At 38.0% G+C, this 15,797-nt stretch overlaps 1 protein-coding gene and 1 gene segment (V, D, J or C); one reads left to right on the plus strand and one right to left on the minus strand.

Moving 5' to 3' along the window:
• The first annotated feature begins 74 nt into the window (after positions 1-74).
• Positions 75-4,277, plus strand: LOC115427882 (zinc finger protein 260-like). Its single transcript, XM_030146606.1, has 2 exons — positions 75-481; positions 1,928-4,277. The coding sequence occupies exons 1-2, from the start codon at positions 376-378 to the stop codon at positions 3,751-3,753; spliced, it is 1,932 nt and encodes a 643-aa protein (XP_030002466.1). The 5' UTR covers positions 75-375; the 3' UTR covers positions 3,754-4,277.
• A 3,227-nt stretch (positions 4,278-7,504) lies between these two features.
• Positions 7,505-8,034, minus strand: LOC115427921 (Ig kappa-b4 chain C region-like). The segment is given in 1 exon segment: positions 7,505-8,034. A coding segment is annotated over 1 exon segment (255 nt).
• Positions 8,035-15,797: the final 7,763 nt, after the last annotated feature.

Consider the following 15,797-nt stretch of genomic DNA (forward strand, 5'->3'; position numbering starts at 1 on the left):
TGAATGTATTTTATTTTTAAGCCACAAAAAAAAAAAAAAAAAAAAAAGGAAAGAAGACGAACTGTGCATTTGGGACACCGGAACCGGAAACGCTTCCCACTGGTTGTAGTTCACATGAAAGTGAAAGTACTCTGTTTTCTCCTGTAGAGTTCTTGGGTCATTCCATCTGAACCAGCAGAACCTCTGTATCCGAATGAAACCGACTGACCGGACTCTGTTGTGTTCACCGTCTGTGCCTCTTTTTCTCCCAATTTATCTCTTATTAGCTCAGTGATGCTAACATTAGCTTAGCTCGTTAGCTGCTAACAGACTTGTTAGTGTGTGATGGAGACAAACTGTGTTTGTGACAAATGTCGTGTGGAGAAAAAGTGAAAAATGTCTAAAGTCCAAATGGACGAGGAGGAATCAAAAAAGAAAAATACGAGACAGCAACAAGAACAGGTCACAGTTTGGAACCCAGATGTCCTGTCACATAGTGCAGGTTTGTACATTTTATTTTTGCAGTTATTCTGGTTCCTTTTCTAATGTACTTATTCTCATTACAGATTATGATATAAATGTAATACGTCACTGTTAGAAATGTTTAGCTCTTTTAATTCTAATGTTGTGGCCTGTCCATGCTAAGTAGAATAGAATAGAACAGAATAGAATGTCTTTATTGTTATTGTACAGGTACAACGAAATTAAAAACGTGCAATCTTCCTAGGTGCCATTTAAAAAAAAAAAAAAAAAAAAAAAAAAAAAAAAAAGTGGTTCTGAGAACAGCAGACAAGCTTTCAGGAGGCCTATTAACCTCTGCAGCTGGGAGTTATTGACAGCATGGACTTGTGTATTTCATCAACTGGAATCTATTTAGACTACATGTAGAAATCTGTAATGTTTTAGCCATAAAGTAAAGTATTTATGGTCTGAGATTGAATTTTTCTGATCCATTTGATCACTATTGAAATCGTAGACATCAGCATGCACAGTAAAGCTACAACCACTATGAGACAGCCACACATACTGAACATGTTTCAACAGGAATAGCCTATCTACTGAATTAACGGCAATATACATAAGCACATCAGAGGAGATCACAGACGCTTTCAGGCAGGGGTGTCAAACTCATTTTAGTTGAAGGGCCACATTCAGCCCAATTTGATCTCCAGTGGGCCAGACCAGTAAATTAATAACAGTGAAAAAAGTAAAATTAAATTATGATCAGGTTTACATCTACAAAGTTTCCTTAAAAATCTCAATAACATGAACAACTTGAATTGTCTTAAGAAAAACAAGTGTAATTTTAACAATATTATGCCTCGCTTTATCAGTTTATCATTTACACATGTGTATTACAATCGCACAAAACATGTAGTAACAGGCAGAGTATTGGTAAAATCACATTTACTTTTCTTTAAGACATTTCCGCTTGTTCAGGTTATTCACATTTTTTGTAAAAGTATAGTTTGGTAATGCAAACATTTTCATGTAATTTTACTTTTTGACACCAAAAAAAGAAAGAGAAAATTTGGGGTTGTCTTAATATATAGGTTATTATGATAATATTTTACTGGTTCTGACCCACTTGAATCTAATTGGACTGTATGTGTCTGTATGTGGAACCTGAATTAAAATGATTTTGACACCACTGATTGTTAAAATCTTCAGTGTAATTTTTGCATTTCACAAATTCATCCAGATTGGACCCTTTGGCGGGCCGGATTTGGCCCCCGGGCCGCATGTTTGACACCTGTGCTCTAAGGCCTCCAGGGGTTAGCTCTTTAATACACTGAGTGCCTGTGGATGGAGATGTAGAGTGTTACTAGCCTCAGTTCTAAATATTTACACTTGATCACAACATGTACATGAAGCAAATACTTGGAAATTGATAGTAGTCCCTGTTTCAAAATAAAATGTTTCAATAACGTGTCTCTGTGTATTTCAGGGCATTCTGAAAACATGCAGCCACTTTTGGCAGTTAAGCAGGTGTGGAGCCCCAGTCTGGACCAGAACCTGACGGACTCAGAACCCCCTCACATTAAAGAGGAACAAGAAGAAGTGTGGACCGGTCAGGAGCCTGATATCACCATGTTTTCGCCCACTTCTGTCCATGTGAAGAGAGAAGATGATGAGGAAGAAGCTCTGTCCTCACAACTTCATCAAAGACAAACTGAGGAGCATGGACAGGAACCACCTAAAGAGGACTGTGGAGGGTCAGATCCAGTCAACAGCTTCCATCCACGTAGACATTTACAAACTAAAAGTGATGACAAGGCATCAGACTCTTCTGATTGTGACACTGATGACAGTGACTTCTGGAAAGAGACCAGGCCGCATCACTTAAGTTTAACCTTTGTGAGAAATGATGTCTCAGATGGTTCTAAAACTACTGAGAATGGCAAACTACCAAATATCTCTAAAAGTGGTGAAAAAATATTGAATGGCTGTCATAAAACAGGCCTTTTAAGGAATCGTCCAGGAGAGAAACTCTTGAGCTCCTCATTGTATGATGCACAATGTCCACAAGGAGAAAATTTTAATGTTCAGACAGGGAAAGAAACAGAGACAAACCAGAAAAACCTGGACCCCCCACAGGTTAAAGAGGAACCTCAGGACTTTTTGATCAGTTATGGACGACAGGAGGATGATATCAAGTTCTCATCCACTCCTGTCCCTGTTAAGAGTGAAGATAATGAAGAGGATACTCAATCCTCACAGCTTCATAAGAACACAGAGGAAACAAATGGAGAGGACTGTGGAGGATCAGAACCAGCCAAGGACCCAGATCCAGATCGCCTTTTAAAACCAGATAATCTGATGACCTCGGTATCCTGTAAAAGCGATGACAGCGTTGACAGTGATTTTTGGTCGAACATCAGAAAACCACAGTCAGATAGAATGGGATGCGGCATCAGTGAGAAAACACTCAGCTTTTTTGAACCTCAAAGCGATGACAGTGTTGACAGTGATTTCTGGAAAGAAGTCTGTAAACTCAGAACGACGATGAAATCTACCGAGGAGGAGAACATGACAGAGTATAACGACACACGCAAAGACAAAATGAAAACTCAGGACTTCCCTGTGAAATGTAAAATGAAACAACATCTCTGCTCTGAGTGTGGTAAAACATTTGAGATTAAGTCAAAATTGGAGATGCACATGAGAGTCCACACAGGGGAGAGACCGTTTCCTTGTTCAGTGTGCGGTAAAAGGTTTATGCGAAAGTCACACGTTGACGATCACATGAAATGCCACATAGGAGTTAAACCTTTCCCCTGTTCAGTTTGTCAGAAACAGTTTAGAACCAAACGGCACGTTGAAAGACACATGGTTGCTCACACTGGAGAGAAAAAGTTTGCTTGTTTTGCATGTGGTAAAAGATTTACACGGAAGGAACACTTACGTGACCACATGAAAAGCCACACGGGAGAAAAACCTTTCAGTTGTTCAGTTTGTCAGAAACGTTTTAGAGATAAACGTGATGTCGAAAGGCATATGGTCGCTCACACTGGAGAGAAAAAGTTTGCGTGTTTTGTATGTGGTAAGAGATTTACACAGAAAGGACATTTAGTTTATCACATGAAACTCCACACGGGAGAAAAACCCTTCAGCTGTTCGGTTTGTCAAAAACGCTTTAGAGATAAACGGAATGTTAAAAAACACATGACTCGTCACATGTCCGTCAAGCCGTTCAGCTGCTCAGTTTGTCAGAAACGCTTTAAAGGCAAACAGTATTTTAAGAGACATATGATGATCCACAGCACAGAGTAGATGAAGCATTCTGAAAGTGTGAGGTCAGAAAGAGAGAGAGAGAGACTACTGATGACAGCACATATGGAACAGTTTAGACAAATTCCAGCCATTATAAGTGAATGGGAAAAAAAGATTGTAAAAAATTCATACAAATTTTTTTTTAACTCTGACCTACTTTTCCGAAAATGTAATCACATCTGTTATGGGTCACTGGCAGTCTATAAACCCAGTTTTGTATAAATTCAACCAATAATTTTGCTGCTACAGTGTTAACAAGTAAACAAGTTTATCACATCATACACTTACTTAAAGCGTCTGAGTGGAGGACGCGAATCGTTTGCTGTTCATTTTTTATTTTGCATTAATTTATGACATTAGAAGTAAAATGTTTGTCATGCCCAGAGACCACGCTAACACATTTTATTTATTATATCTTATTTACTGATACTTATTTTGTATTTTTGAGTTTTAGTCTCATCTTGACAATTTATTATATTTGTTTCATGTGCCTTTCTTTTGTGTTACTGTGGGAATAAAATATTTTTTAGTCACATTTTCTGCTTGACTGTCCTACTTTTACTGTTTTTTTGTGAGATTATTAACAACAGTCGAGGAAGAGATGAGTACTACTACAAAGCTTTCTATACATATGTATTAACATGCTTCAGCCACAAGGTGTCACCATTGATGTGTTTCATAGAACTGTAGCTCATAAACTCCCCATTGTTTGTACTTTACACTGGCTGGCTGTCAATTTTAGAATTCCTTTTTATAATATTGTATTAATTGTTGAATGATGTGGTGCAAATATTTCACCTTATTATTTTTTTTAAGTTTAATTTTTATTTAGTTTTGCTCACACAAATATACAAGACATTTTACATTCTTAAACATCTAATCAAATATCCCCACATAGCACATATGAAAAAAAATGGATATCTGCAGTAGATATTGAATACAATTAGTAACAAATGAAACATGAATGACACTATAAAGAGACAAAAAAACAAAACATAACCCAACATACATGTATATGACCACTTCTGCACTTCTGAATACTTGTTGCATGTTTCACCTTATTTTTAAAGTGAACAAAACAAAAGAGATAATTTTTTACTTGTCAAAGGTGAGAACATGTGACCTGGTTATAATCAACTGGTCAGTTCAAATAGTTATAATAAATGCAGTTGAACTGAATTTCAAATATTTAGTTTCTCTGTCATCATTTGACCCAAATGATGCACTTATCCATCCATCCATCCATCCATCCATCCATCCATCCATCCATCCATTTTCTTACGCTTTATCCGGGGCCGGATAAAGCAGTGATTAATATTTATTTTCATCAAACATCAGTATTTCATGTTAATGATGTGACGTTGAGTTTCAGTGACTATTTTCATCTTTGTATCTTTGGTTCTGAAACCTGTCTGTTGTCACAGTTCAGCAGTGATGCTTGACCGTTGTCATAGTTACCGAGCTCCGAGGGGAAAACGAAACACAGAGCGATAGTTTGTGTGAAATCTGGTTTGACGTCCATCGTTGTCTCTGCAGTGGGTCGAGTGGAGCCCACCCTGACGGTGTAGAAGTTTGTAAATCTGACCCATTAATGCAACATGTAGATGAAATCAGTATTAACATCAGAGGATTTTCACTCCTCATACTCAGTTTGTGGAACAGGTTGTGTTACTGATAGAGAACATTTGTTCACTGAATAAAAATACTCTGAGAAACATTACATTTCACAGGTTCAGTCATTAAAATAAGTAACATGTACAGACCCCAAAAACCTCTGAGTGTAAAGACACGGCTCTGTGACTCTGAAAACAACAAACTCAACAAAGTCAGTGTGAATGTGTAAAACACAGCAGCATCAGGACAAAATGAATCACAACACAAACACAACAATCAATACAAATATAGATTTAGTTCCACATTTATTCCATTTGTAAAAGAATGTGAAATTAAGTGTGAATTGAACTGTGCAGATGAAAAAAGAACGAAAACAGACATTTACACAAGAAACATTCCGAGACAAAAAACACTAATCTGATCCCTGACACATTCCTAATCAATCCAGTGTAAATGTATTGATCCATGTAGAGTAATCAGATTACCTGTTGGAGTGAGTCCTGATTTCCATAGAGTGACTTTGCATCAGCAGCACCATGCTCCAGTGCTCTGGGAGAGTTTATAGTCCTGACACTGGAACTGTGGATGACTGACAGCTGTCCTTCATCACAACACAACACACACAAATGGTCCTCATCCAAAGCATGACTTTGGTCTCCGTCCTCATCTGGACTCTCCTCTGCTGCTGCTTCACAGGTAAAGTCCAGAGAATCCAACTCCTCTCCTCTATGAACATCCGTCCCTCTGAGATGAAGAAGACAAAACCATGACGCTGCTTTATGTTTGTGTCTCTGTATCCTCAGAGTCCAGAGGCCAGGTCACAGTGACTCAGCCTGGAGCAGTGAGCTCTGATCTGGGAGCCTCCACCACCATCACATGTACCACCAGTCAGAATGTGCTTAACTCTAACCTTCTAGCCTGGTACCAACAGAGAGATGGAGAAACTCCTAAACTTCTCATTTATCTTGCCACCCGTCGACAATCAGGGATTTCCAGTCGTTTTTCAGGCAGTGGCTCAAACTCTCGTTTCACTCTGACCATCAGTGATGTTCAGGCTGAAGATGCAGCAGTTTATTACTGTCAGAGTCATCACTATATCAACAGTCAGGGTGTGTTCACACAGTGAAAAAGCGTCGTACAAAAACCTCCTTCAGCTGCAGAGGAACTGATCTGATCCACAGCTGCACTGAAACTAAAACACTAGATGGTAACAACACGATCCAATCCATAACTGGGATAAATCCACTATTTAACACTTTATTTTCATTAAGGAAAGAGTTATAAAACATTAGCTGAGCATCAAAAACCATTTAATAGTTATTCAATCCTTCCATGATGATTGAATTTGATTTCTTTCTTTGTTTTCTTTTTATTTGTCTTTACATTCAAGTTCTTTCACAAAAATAATAAATATTTTAGGGGTTTTAAACATGAACATTACATCACTTTATGCTGGTTATATTCTGTTACCATTTGTGTTTGTGAGCTTCGTTTTAAAACTGTGCATAATATCAGTACTAAACTTCACAGACTAATTGTGTGTGCTGGGTCACACATTTTTTGTTTGGACGTGTGATTGTAGGTTCAATCATGTGGGAGTGGTCGCAATTCAGAAAGTGCCCAGTTCATTCCAGATTAACTAATTTGGCCAGTTTTTTTTTTTTTAATCGGTGCATTGGACCATTAACAAAAGTCAAACCACATCTTAGCAGATCAGGTTGAACATTTTTGCCTTTTTATGTGTGGATCTCTTTCTGAAGCTCTGGCCACATTTTTTTTCTTCAAAGTTTCACAATATACTTGGTCAGTAACAAAAATATGACAAATAGTAGAACTGTACCTTGCATTGCATTAAAGCGCACAGGTAAGTGTTAATGACACAGTTGATGTTGACTACTGAAATATTTAACTTAATGATGATTAGAATTCTTAATTTTTTTTTAAAATAAAATCTGCAATGACCACGATGGAATACTTAACAAAGAGGAATCATTATGTAACTGGAACAAATCCTATTAGATTATCCAGCAGTAACAGAAGAAATATCTATGAACTGTATTTAATTTGACCCTTCATTGGACAAAATCAGCAAAAAGTGAATAAAACATGATGTAACAATGAACACAAAAACAGCAGGTTTGATGTACAGACGTTTATTTGTGGTCAAACACTGAAACAATATTGCAGCAGTGAGAGAAGCCTGAAAATGTTTGCTGTTCAAAGTGTTGAAATGACACAAAGCCAGAGAGTTGGAGAGACAGAGTGAGCTGATGAGCAGAGTCAGAGCAGTAGGTGATCCCCAGTGAGTGGGCTCAGTACTGGGAACACTGGTGTGTCCTCAGTGTGTGTGAGAGTGCAGACTGGGAGCCCTGGGTGGCCTCACAGGTCACAGAGCCCACCTTCCTCCACTGGTCTGCAGGGAGCCTCAGGGTGCTGCTCCAGCTGTAGTGGCCGTCCTTCTGCAGCACCGCGGGGCTCCTGCTCTCCTCCCAGCTGCTGCTGCTGCCGCCGTTCACCTTCCAGGACAGACTCCAGTCTGAGGGGAAGCCCTTGTTGGCCAGGCACATGAGCGTGGCCTTCCCCTGCTGCAGCTCCTCTCTGGAGGGGGGCAGCACCGTCAGGGTGGGCTCCACTCGACCCACTGCAGAGACAAAGATGGACGTCAAACCAGATTTCACACAAACTATCGCTCTGTTTCATTTCCCCCGTCAGAGCTCAATAACCATGGCAACGGTCAAGCATCACTGCTGAACCGTGACAACAGACAGGTTTCAGAACCAAAGATACAAAGATGAAAATAGTCACTGAAACCCAACGTCACATCATTAACACGAAATACTGATGTTTGATGAATATAAATATTAATCGCTGCAAAACAGTTTCATAATCAAACAGTTGTAGAAGTTTGTAAATCAGACCCATTAATGCAACATGTAGATGAAATCAGTATTAACATCAGAGGATTTTCACTCCTCATACTCAGTTTGTGGAACAGGTTGTGTTACTGATAGAGAACATTTGTTCACTGAATAAAAATACTCTGAGAAACATTACATTTCACAAGTTCAGTCATTAAAATAAGTAACATGTACAGACTAAATGTTGAGGTTAAATGTTGATTGTATCTGATAAAGAATGAACATCAGTCTGTGAGGAGACACTGAACCTTCAAATACCTGAAATATGAACAAACTACAAACATCTGAAACATATTTACCCACCATGTGGAATTAAGATATAAATAAATCCTTAATGAAATATTTCCCTTTTTGAAAATATTAATTGTCAAATGAACCTTTCTGAACCTGTACAATGTTGAACTGATTATGATGTAAAATCAACTCCCACATATTCCCAATCAATACTCAAAGTGATTGATCCATTGAGGTGACTGATGATTCGAGTTAATCCAGGTCCCTGTTGGCGTGAGTCCTGATTTCCATACAGTGACTTTGCATCAGCAGCACCATGCTCCAGTGCTCTGGGAGAGTTTATAGTCCTGACACTGGAACTGTGGATGACTGACAGCTGTCCTTCATCACAACACAACACACACAAATGGTCCTCATCCAAAGCATGACTTTGGTCTCCGTCCTCATCTGGACTCTCCTCTGCTGCTGCTTCACAGGTAAAGTCCAGAGAATCCAACTCCTCTCCTCTATGAACATCCGTCCCTCTGAGATGAAGAAGACAAAACCATGACGCTGCTTTATGTTTGTGTCTCTGTATCCTCAGAGTCCAGAGGCCAGGTCACAGTGACTCAGCCTGGAGCAGTGAGCTCTGATCTGGGAGCCTCCACCACCATCACATGTTCCACCAGTCAGAATGTTTATTTTACCGGCAGCTACCATCTTCTAGCCTGGTACCAACAGAGAGATGGAGAAACTCCTAAACTTCTCATTTATCTTGCCACCCGTCGACAATCAGGGATTTCCAGTCGTTTTTCAGGCAGTGGATCAAACTCTCATTTCACTCTGACCATCAGTGATGTTCAGGCTGAAGATGCAGCAGTTTATTACTGTCAGAGTGCACATGTTATCAACAGCCTGTGGGTGTTCACACAGTGAAAAAGCGTCGTACAAAAACCTCCTTCAGCTGCAGAGGAACTGATCTGATCCACAGCTGCACTGAAACTAAAACACTAGATGGTAACAACACGATCCAATCCATAACTGGGATAAATCACACTATTTAAAACTTTATTATCATTGTTTTTACACAGTTTAAAATCATGAGCTGAACATCCAAAAATGCCAAATTAGTGACCTAATCCTTTCAGAATTTTTAAACTTGATTTCTTTTGTTGTTTTTACTTCTTTTTATTTGTTTTTACGTCCAGGTTTTCCTACACACAAAGGCTGTTGATTTGGAAAGAGTGCACAAAACCAAATTCCTTGGGGTGATAATAAATGACAAGATTTGCTGGAAGTCTTACATTAAATACATCTGCTCTAAAATATCTAGAAGCATCTCTGTAATGACCAAAGCAAGACACTTTTTAGACAACAAATCACTCCACACAGTTTTATTCCCTGGTTTTACCTCATCTAAATTACTGCACAGAGGTGTGGGGCAATACATATAAAAGTTCCCTAGATCCATTATTCAGACCGCAAAAAAGAGCTATCAGAATAATTCACAATGTAGGTTATCGTGAACACACCAATCCACTATTTGTAAAGTCTAAAATAATAAAATTTAATGATACGGTTGAATTCCAAACAGCACAATTTCTGTACAAAGCCAGAAATAATCTATTACCAAAGCATTTACAGAAAATGTTTCAGGAAAGAGAGGGAGGGTAGAAATTAAAGGAAATGACAAATTTTATGATACAAAGATGTCGAACCATGAAGAAAAGATTCTGTTTATCCAATAATGGTGTAAGACTGTGGAACAGACTGAGTGTGGAGCTGAAACAATGTCCAAACATCCAACAGTTTAAAAACAAATAAAAAACAAATGATTTCTACAAAATACAGAGGAAAGGGCTTGGGGGGGGGGATCTGGTTGTTTTTCATAGTGGGGCTGTGCCACATATGTGCTGATTATATCTAGTTTAAATATGGATACGTGAATATATTATTACTATATAGGACAATATAGAATATTATATGTATTTATGTTATATATGTATATGTTTTTTTGTTTGTTTTGTTTTTTAGTTTTTATTAATATCTGGTAGGATAAGTTGTAAATGGGGATTGTCATATTAGTGTATATCGGAAAAAGGATTTGTGATATTATTATACTATTATTATTATTGTTATTATTATTATTACTATTATTATACTGACATTCATGCAAAATAATAATTGCTATATAGTGATAATAAGGAATAGAAATTGGGGGTAGGAGTTCATAAGTTTTTACTTCTTCATACTCCTTTTTGAGCATGTATAATTTCATTTCATTTGTTTTATTCATATTATTATTAATTTATGATTACTATTATTTATTTATTTTTGTTTGTTTGCTTATCAATCATTTATGTACCAGTACTTATATTTTGTTGATTTTTGTTTTGATTTCACTGTCTACATTTCATTCATTCATTCAAGTATTTCCAGATTTATTAAACATGAAAATTATATTATATCACTTTATAGTGATGATAATCTACTCTTTATTCCAGATTTATAAAATATTTGTAATTTTTTTGTAAACATTATCCATATTCTGATTTCTTTGATTTTCATTTATTTTTCCTTGTCCTTATTATTGAGTTCTTCAACATACACAATAAATATTTCTAGTGTTATCAAAAATGAAAATTATGTTACATCACTTCACACTGATCATATTCTACTCTTATTCCAGAATCCTAAAATGTGTTTCAGGGATTTATACTTCATTTGTTTTTTATCTTCTGTACATTCTGAGAAAAAATACTGAACAATGATTGTGTAATGATTATTATTAATGATATACTCAGTGTGTTCTGTTTAGAGATTAAATGTTTTGATGATTATTTATTCTTCTGTATTTACTGTGGTTGTTTTAAAGTGCTTAACAGATAAAGTTGGATTGGATTAGAATTTTTTTTTTTCATGGTTTTGCCAGTGACCACGATGGAATACTTAACAACAAGGAATCATTATGTAATTGGAACAAATCCTATTAGATTATCCAACATTAACAGGAGAAGAACAATATTGTATTTAATTTGACCCTTTATTGGACAAAATCAGCAAAAAAGTGAATAAAACACCATGTACAGATGAACATGAAAACAGCAGGTTTGATGTTCAGACGTTTATTTGTGGTCAAACACTGAAACAATATTGCAGCAGTGAGAGAAGCCTGAAAATGTTTGCTGTTCAAAGTGTTGAAATGACACAAAGCCAGAGAGTTGGAGAGACAGAGTGAGCTGATGAGCAGAGTCAGAGCAGTAGGTGATCCCCAGTGAGTGGGCTCAGTACTGGGAACACTGGTGTGTCCTCAGTGTGTGTGAGAGTGCAGACTGGGAGCCCTGGGTGGCCTCACAGGTCACAGAGTTCACCTTCCTCCACTGGTCTGCAGGGAGCCTCAGGGTGCTGCTCCAGCTGTAGTGGCCGTCCTTCTGCAGCACCGCGGGGCTCCTGCTCTCCTCCCAGCTGCTGCTGCTGCCGTCGTTCACCTTCCAGGACAGACTCCAGTCTGAGGGGAAGCCCTTGTTGGCCAGGCACATGAGCGTGGCCTTCCCCTGCTGCAGCTCCTCTCTGGAGGGGGGCAGCACCGTCAGGGTGGGCTCCACTCGACCCACTGCAGAGACAAAGATGGACGTCAAACCAGGTTTCACACAAACTATCGCTCGGTGTTTCGTTTCCCCCTCGGAGCTCGGTAACCATGGCAACAGTCAAGCATCACTGCTGAACCGTGACAACAGACAGGTTTCAGAACCAAAGATACAAAGATGAAAATAGTCACTTAAACTCAACATCACATCATTAACATGAAATACTGATGTTTGTACTTTATATTTAACAGGTTTTACATTTTTTAACAAACAGATAATAAAACAAAAAGCAAAGACATACAAAACAAAAGACATCAACTAGCACAGACAGGGTAGTATCAAAAATTAAAGTACAACAATAAAAATACTGATGTTTGATGAATATAAATATTAATCGCTGCAAAACAGTTTAATAATCAAACAGTTGTAGAAGTTTGTAAATCAGACCCATTAATGCAACATGTAGATGAAATCAGTATTAACATCAGAGGATTTTCACTCCTCATACTCAGTTTGTGGAACAGGTTGTGTTACTGATAGAGAACATTTGTTCACTGAATAAAAATACTCTGAGAAACATTACATTTCACAGGTTCAGTCATTAAAATAAGTAACATGTACAGACTAAATGTTGAGGTTAAATGTTGATTGTATCTGATAAAGAATGAACATCAGTCTGTGAGGAGACACTGAACCTTCAAATACCTGAAATATGAACAAACTACAAACATCTGAAACAGATTTACCCACCATGTGGAATTACAACACAAAACAGAAATAGAAACAGTAATAAAACAGATGATTTAGTGAATTAAATGTACTTACAGTTAACATTCAGTCTGGTTCCTCCACCGAACGTGTACCACAGTGATACAAAGTGGTTGAGTCGTCGTACAAAAACCTCTGAGTGTAAAGACACGGCTCTGTGACTCTGAAAACAACAAACTCAACAAAGTCAGTGTGAATGTGTAAAACACAGCAGCATCAGGACAAAATGAATCACAACACAAACACAACAATCAATACAAATATAGATTTAGTTCCACATTTATTCCATTTGTAAAAGTATGTGAAATTAAGTGTGAATTGAACTGTGCAGATGAAAAAAGAACCAAAACAGACATTTTCACAAGAAACATTCACAGACAAAAAACACTAATCTGATCCCTGACACATTCCTAATCAATCCAGTGTAAATGTATTGATCCATGTAGAGTAATCAGATTACCTGTTGGAGTGAGTCCTGATTTCCATACAGTGACTTTGCATCAGCAGCACCATGCTCCAGTGCTCTGGGAGAGTTTATAGTCCTGACACTGGAACTGTGGATGACTGACAGCTGTCCTTCATCACAACACAACACACACAAATGGTCCTCATCCAAAGCATGACTTTGGTCTCCGTCCTCATCTGGACTCTCCTCTGCTGCTGCTTCACAGGTAAAGTCCAGAGAATCCAACTCCTCTCCTCTATGAACAGCCGTCCCTCTGAGATGAAGAAGACAAAACCATGACGCTGCTTTATGTTTGTGTCTCTGTATCCTCAGAGTCCAGAGGCCAGGTCACAGTGACTCAGCCTGGAGCAGTGAGCTCTGATCTGGGAGCCTCCACCACCATCACATGTACCACCAGTCAGAATGTTCGTGTTTGGGGCAGTGAACATAGTCTGCAGTGGTACCAACAGAGAGATGGAGAAACTCCTAAACTTCTCATTTACTATGCCACCACTCGACAATCAGGGATTTCCAGTCGTTTTTCAGGCAGTGGATCAAACTCTCATTTCACTCTGACTATCAGCGATGTTCAGGCTGAAGATGCAGCAGTTTATTACTGTCAGAGTTATCACTCTATCAACAGTCAAGCTGTGTTCACACAGTGAAAAACCGTCGTACAAAAACCTCCTTCAGACTGAACAGAAACTGAACTGACGGCTGCAGCTGGAAGATACTGCACAGACTCACACAGTTCAATGAACACAGACAAGTTTTATTTTTTAAAACGCAACATTTTTTTTTTTTTTTTTTTACATCATACACTACATCATTACAGATATCTATGTTTTTTTTAAACTGAGTTTGAATAAGCATGTTTATAATTTACCAACCCTTTATTGTATTTCTTTTTATGCTGATGACACTCTACTTTTTTCTTAAATATCAGGTCCATTTGTTTGTACAAAATTGTCCTAATATTGTAATTAACTAAACTGACTACTTTTAAATTATAGTAAAATTTCCATAGTTAATTGAAAAAAGGCCAAAACATTCAACAGGAATATTTACTTTATCAACCTTTGAACAAAATGATCAAATTCATGAACAAAGACTTTTAAACCGTCCCATCATGACTCGACCTCTCATTTAATTGGAGAAGATTCAAGACTTTCATTTGTCCGTGGTAGGCAATTGTTTCTGTCACAGCACGAATGAAAACAACAACAAACAATAATAACAAAGTAAGACACAAGACGACACTCACATAAAAATAGGTGGTGCAATAAAAACAGGAACTTAAATCCAATGTAAACTAATGCTAATGCTACCTGTGCTGTACACAGTTGATTCTACAGATGACTGAGGGGATGAAGGAGAATTTGTATCTGTTTGTTTTGGCTGATGTTTGTCTGAGGCAGGAACTGAAATTCAGAGTGCAGAGGGTGAGCGCTGTTGGACATCATGGATTTGTCCTTCTTTGACACCTGGTTATTGGACAGTTTGAATGAGAGATGTTTTTCCTGAGGACCAATGATTTTACTCCTGACTTGTTTTATCCTGGTTAATGAATTTTTATTTTTTTTTTATTTCTGATTAATAGATGCAAACCAGCAAATGACAGAAAATGTCAGAACAGACTCAATCAAAGATAAACCATAGTCATCACAGATCTGTCCACCTGGAACTGAACTGGTTTCCTCAGGTCAAACAGACGCTGTTGACTTCTGTTCACCAACATGTCAGTGTTATTGTTGAATGTCAGTTTGTCTTCAGTTATGGTCCTCAAATACTTATAAGACTCCACAGTTTCAACAGCCTCGTCACTGATTTTGGTATTTACAGGTTTAGGAGGTGTGGTCGAAAATCAATGCACATGTTCTTGGTTTTAGTGACATTTAACTGTAAAAAGGCTTCAGTGCACCAGTTTAAAAATCATTTAAAACAGGACCATGGGAAGTTGAAGTGTCAGTGAAAAGAAATTACAGTCATTATTACTGTCATATATTCATTTTTTTAAGATGTGGCTGCTAAATGACAGGATGTGTTTTACAACTTAAATTATGATGTTTATTTGAAGTAGTAAAAAACTACTTGAAGTCAAATTTGACCTTTTTTTCAGTAAAAACCTCTGACACAGACGTTCAAACCAACTGTACAGTCCCATTTACAGAACGAGTCCCAGTGAAGCTCTGGAATTCAATGGTAATGATCCAAAATGAAGGATGTTGTCCCAGTTTCATGGATGAACATTTAGAAACACTGAAAGACAAATGGTGAAAAACCACAGACTGATCCTTGTGTGTGTGTGGAATAAGTGAAGCAGTGATTGGTCTGAGCTCTGTCATGAACCTGATGATGTGTTGCAGATCAGCTCCAGCTGACTGACTGTGTGTGTTTGCATATGTGTCCGTCCTCTGTGCTCCAGCCGTTAAGAGGCCAGTGTTGATCAGTGTGTGTCCAGGCCTTTCACAGCCACTGACACACCAACAACACAATGAT

The sequence above is a fragment of the Sphaeramia orbicularis genome, chromosome 11, assembly GCF_902148855.1.
Source record: "Sphaeramia orbicularis chromosome 11, fSphaOr1.1, whole genome shotgun sequence".
In the NCBI taxonomy this organism is placed as follows: domain Eukaryota; kingdom Metazoa; phylum Chordata; class Actinopteri; order Kurtiformes; family Apogonidae; genus Sphaeramia; species Sphaeramia orbicularis.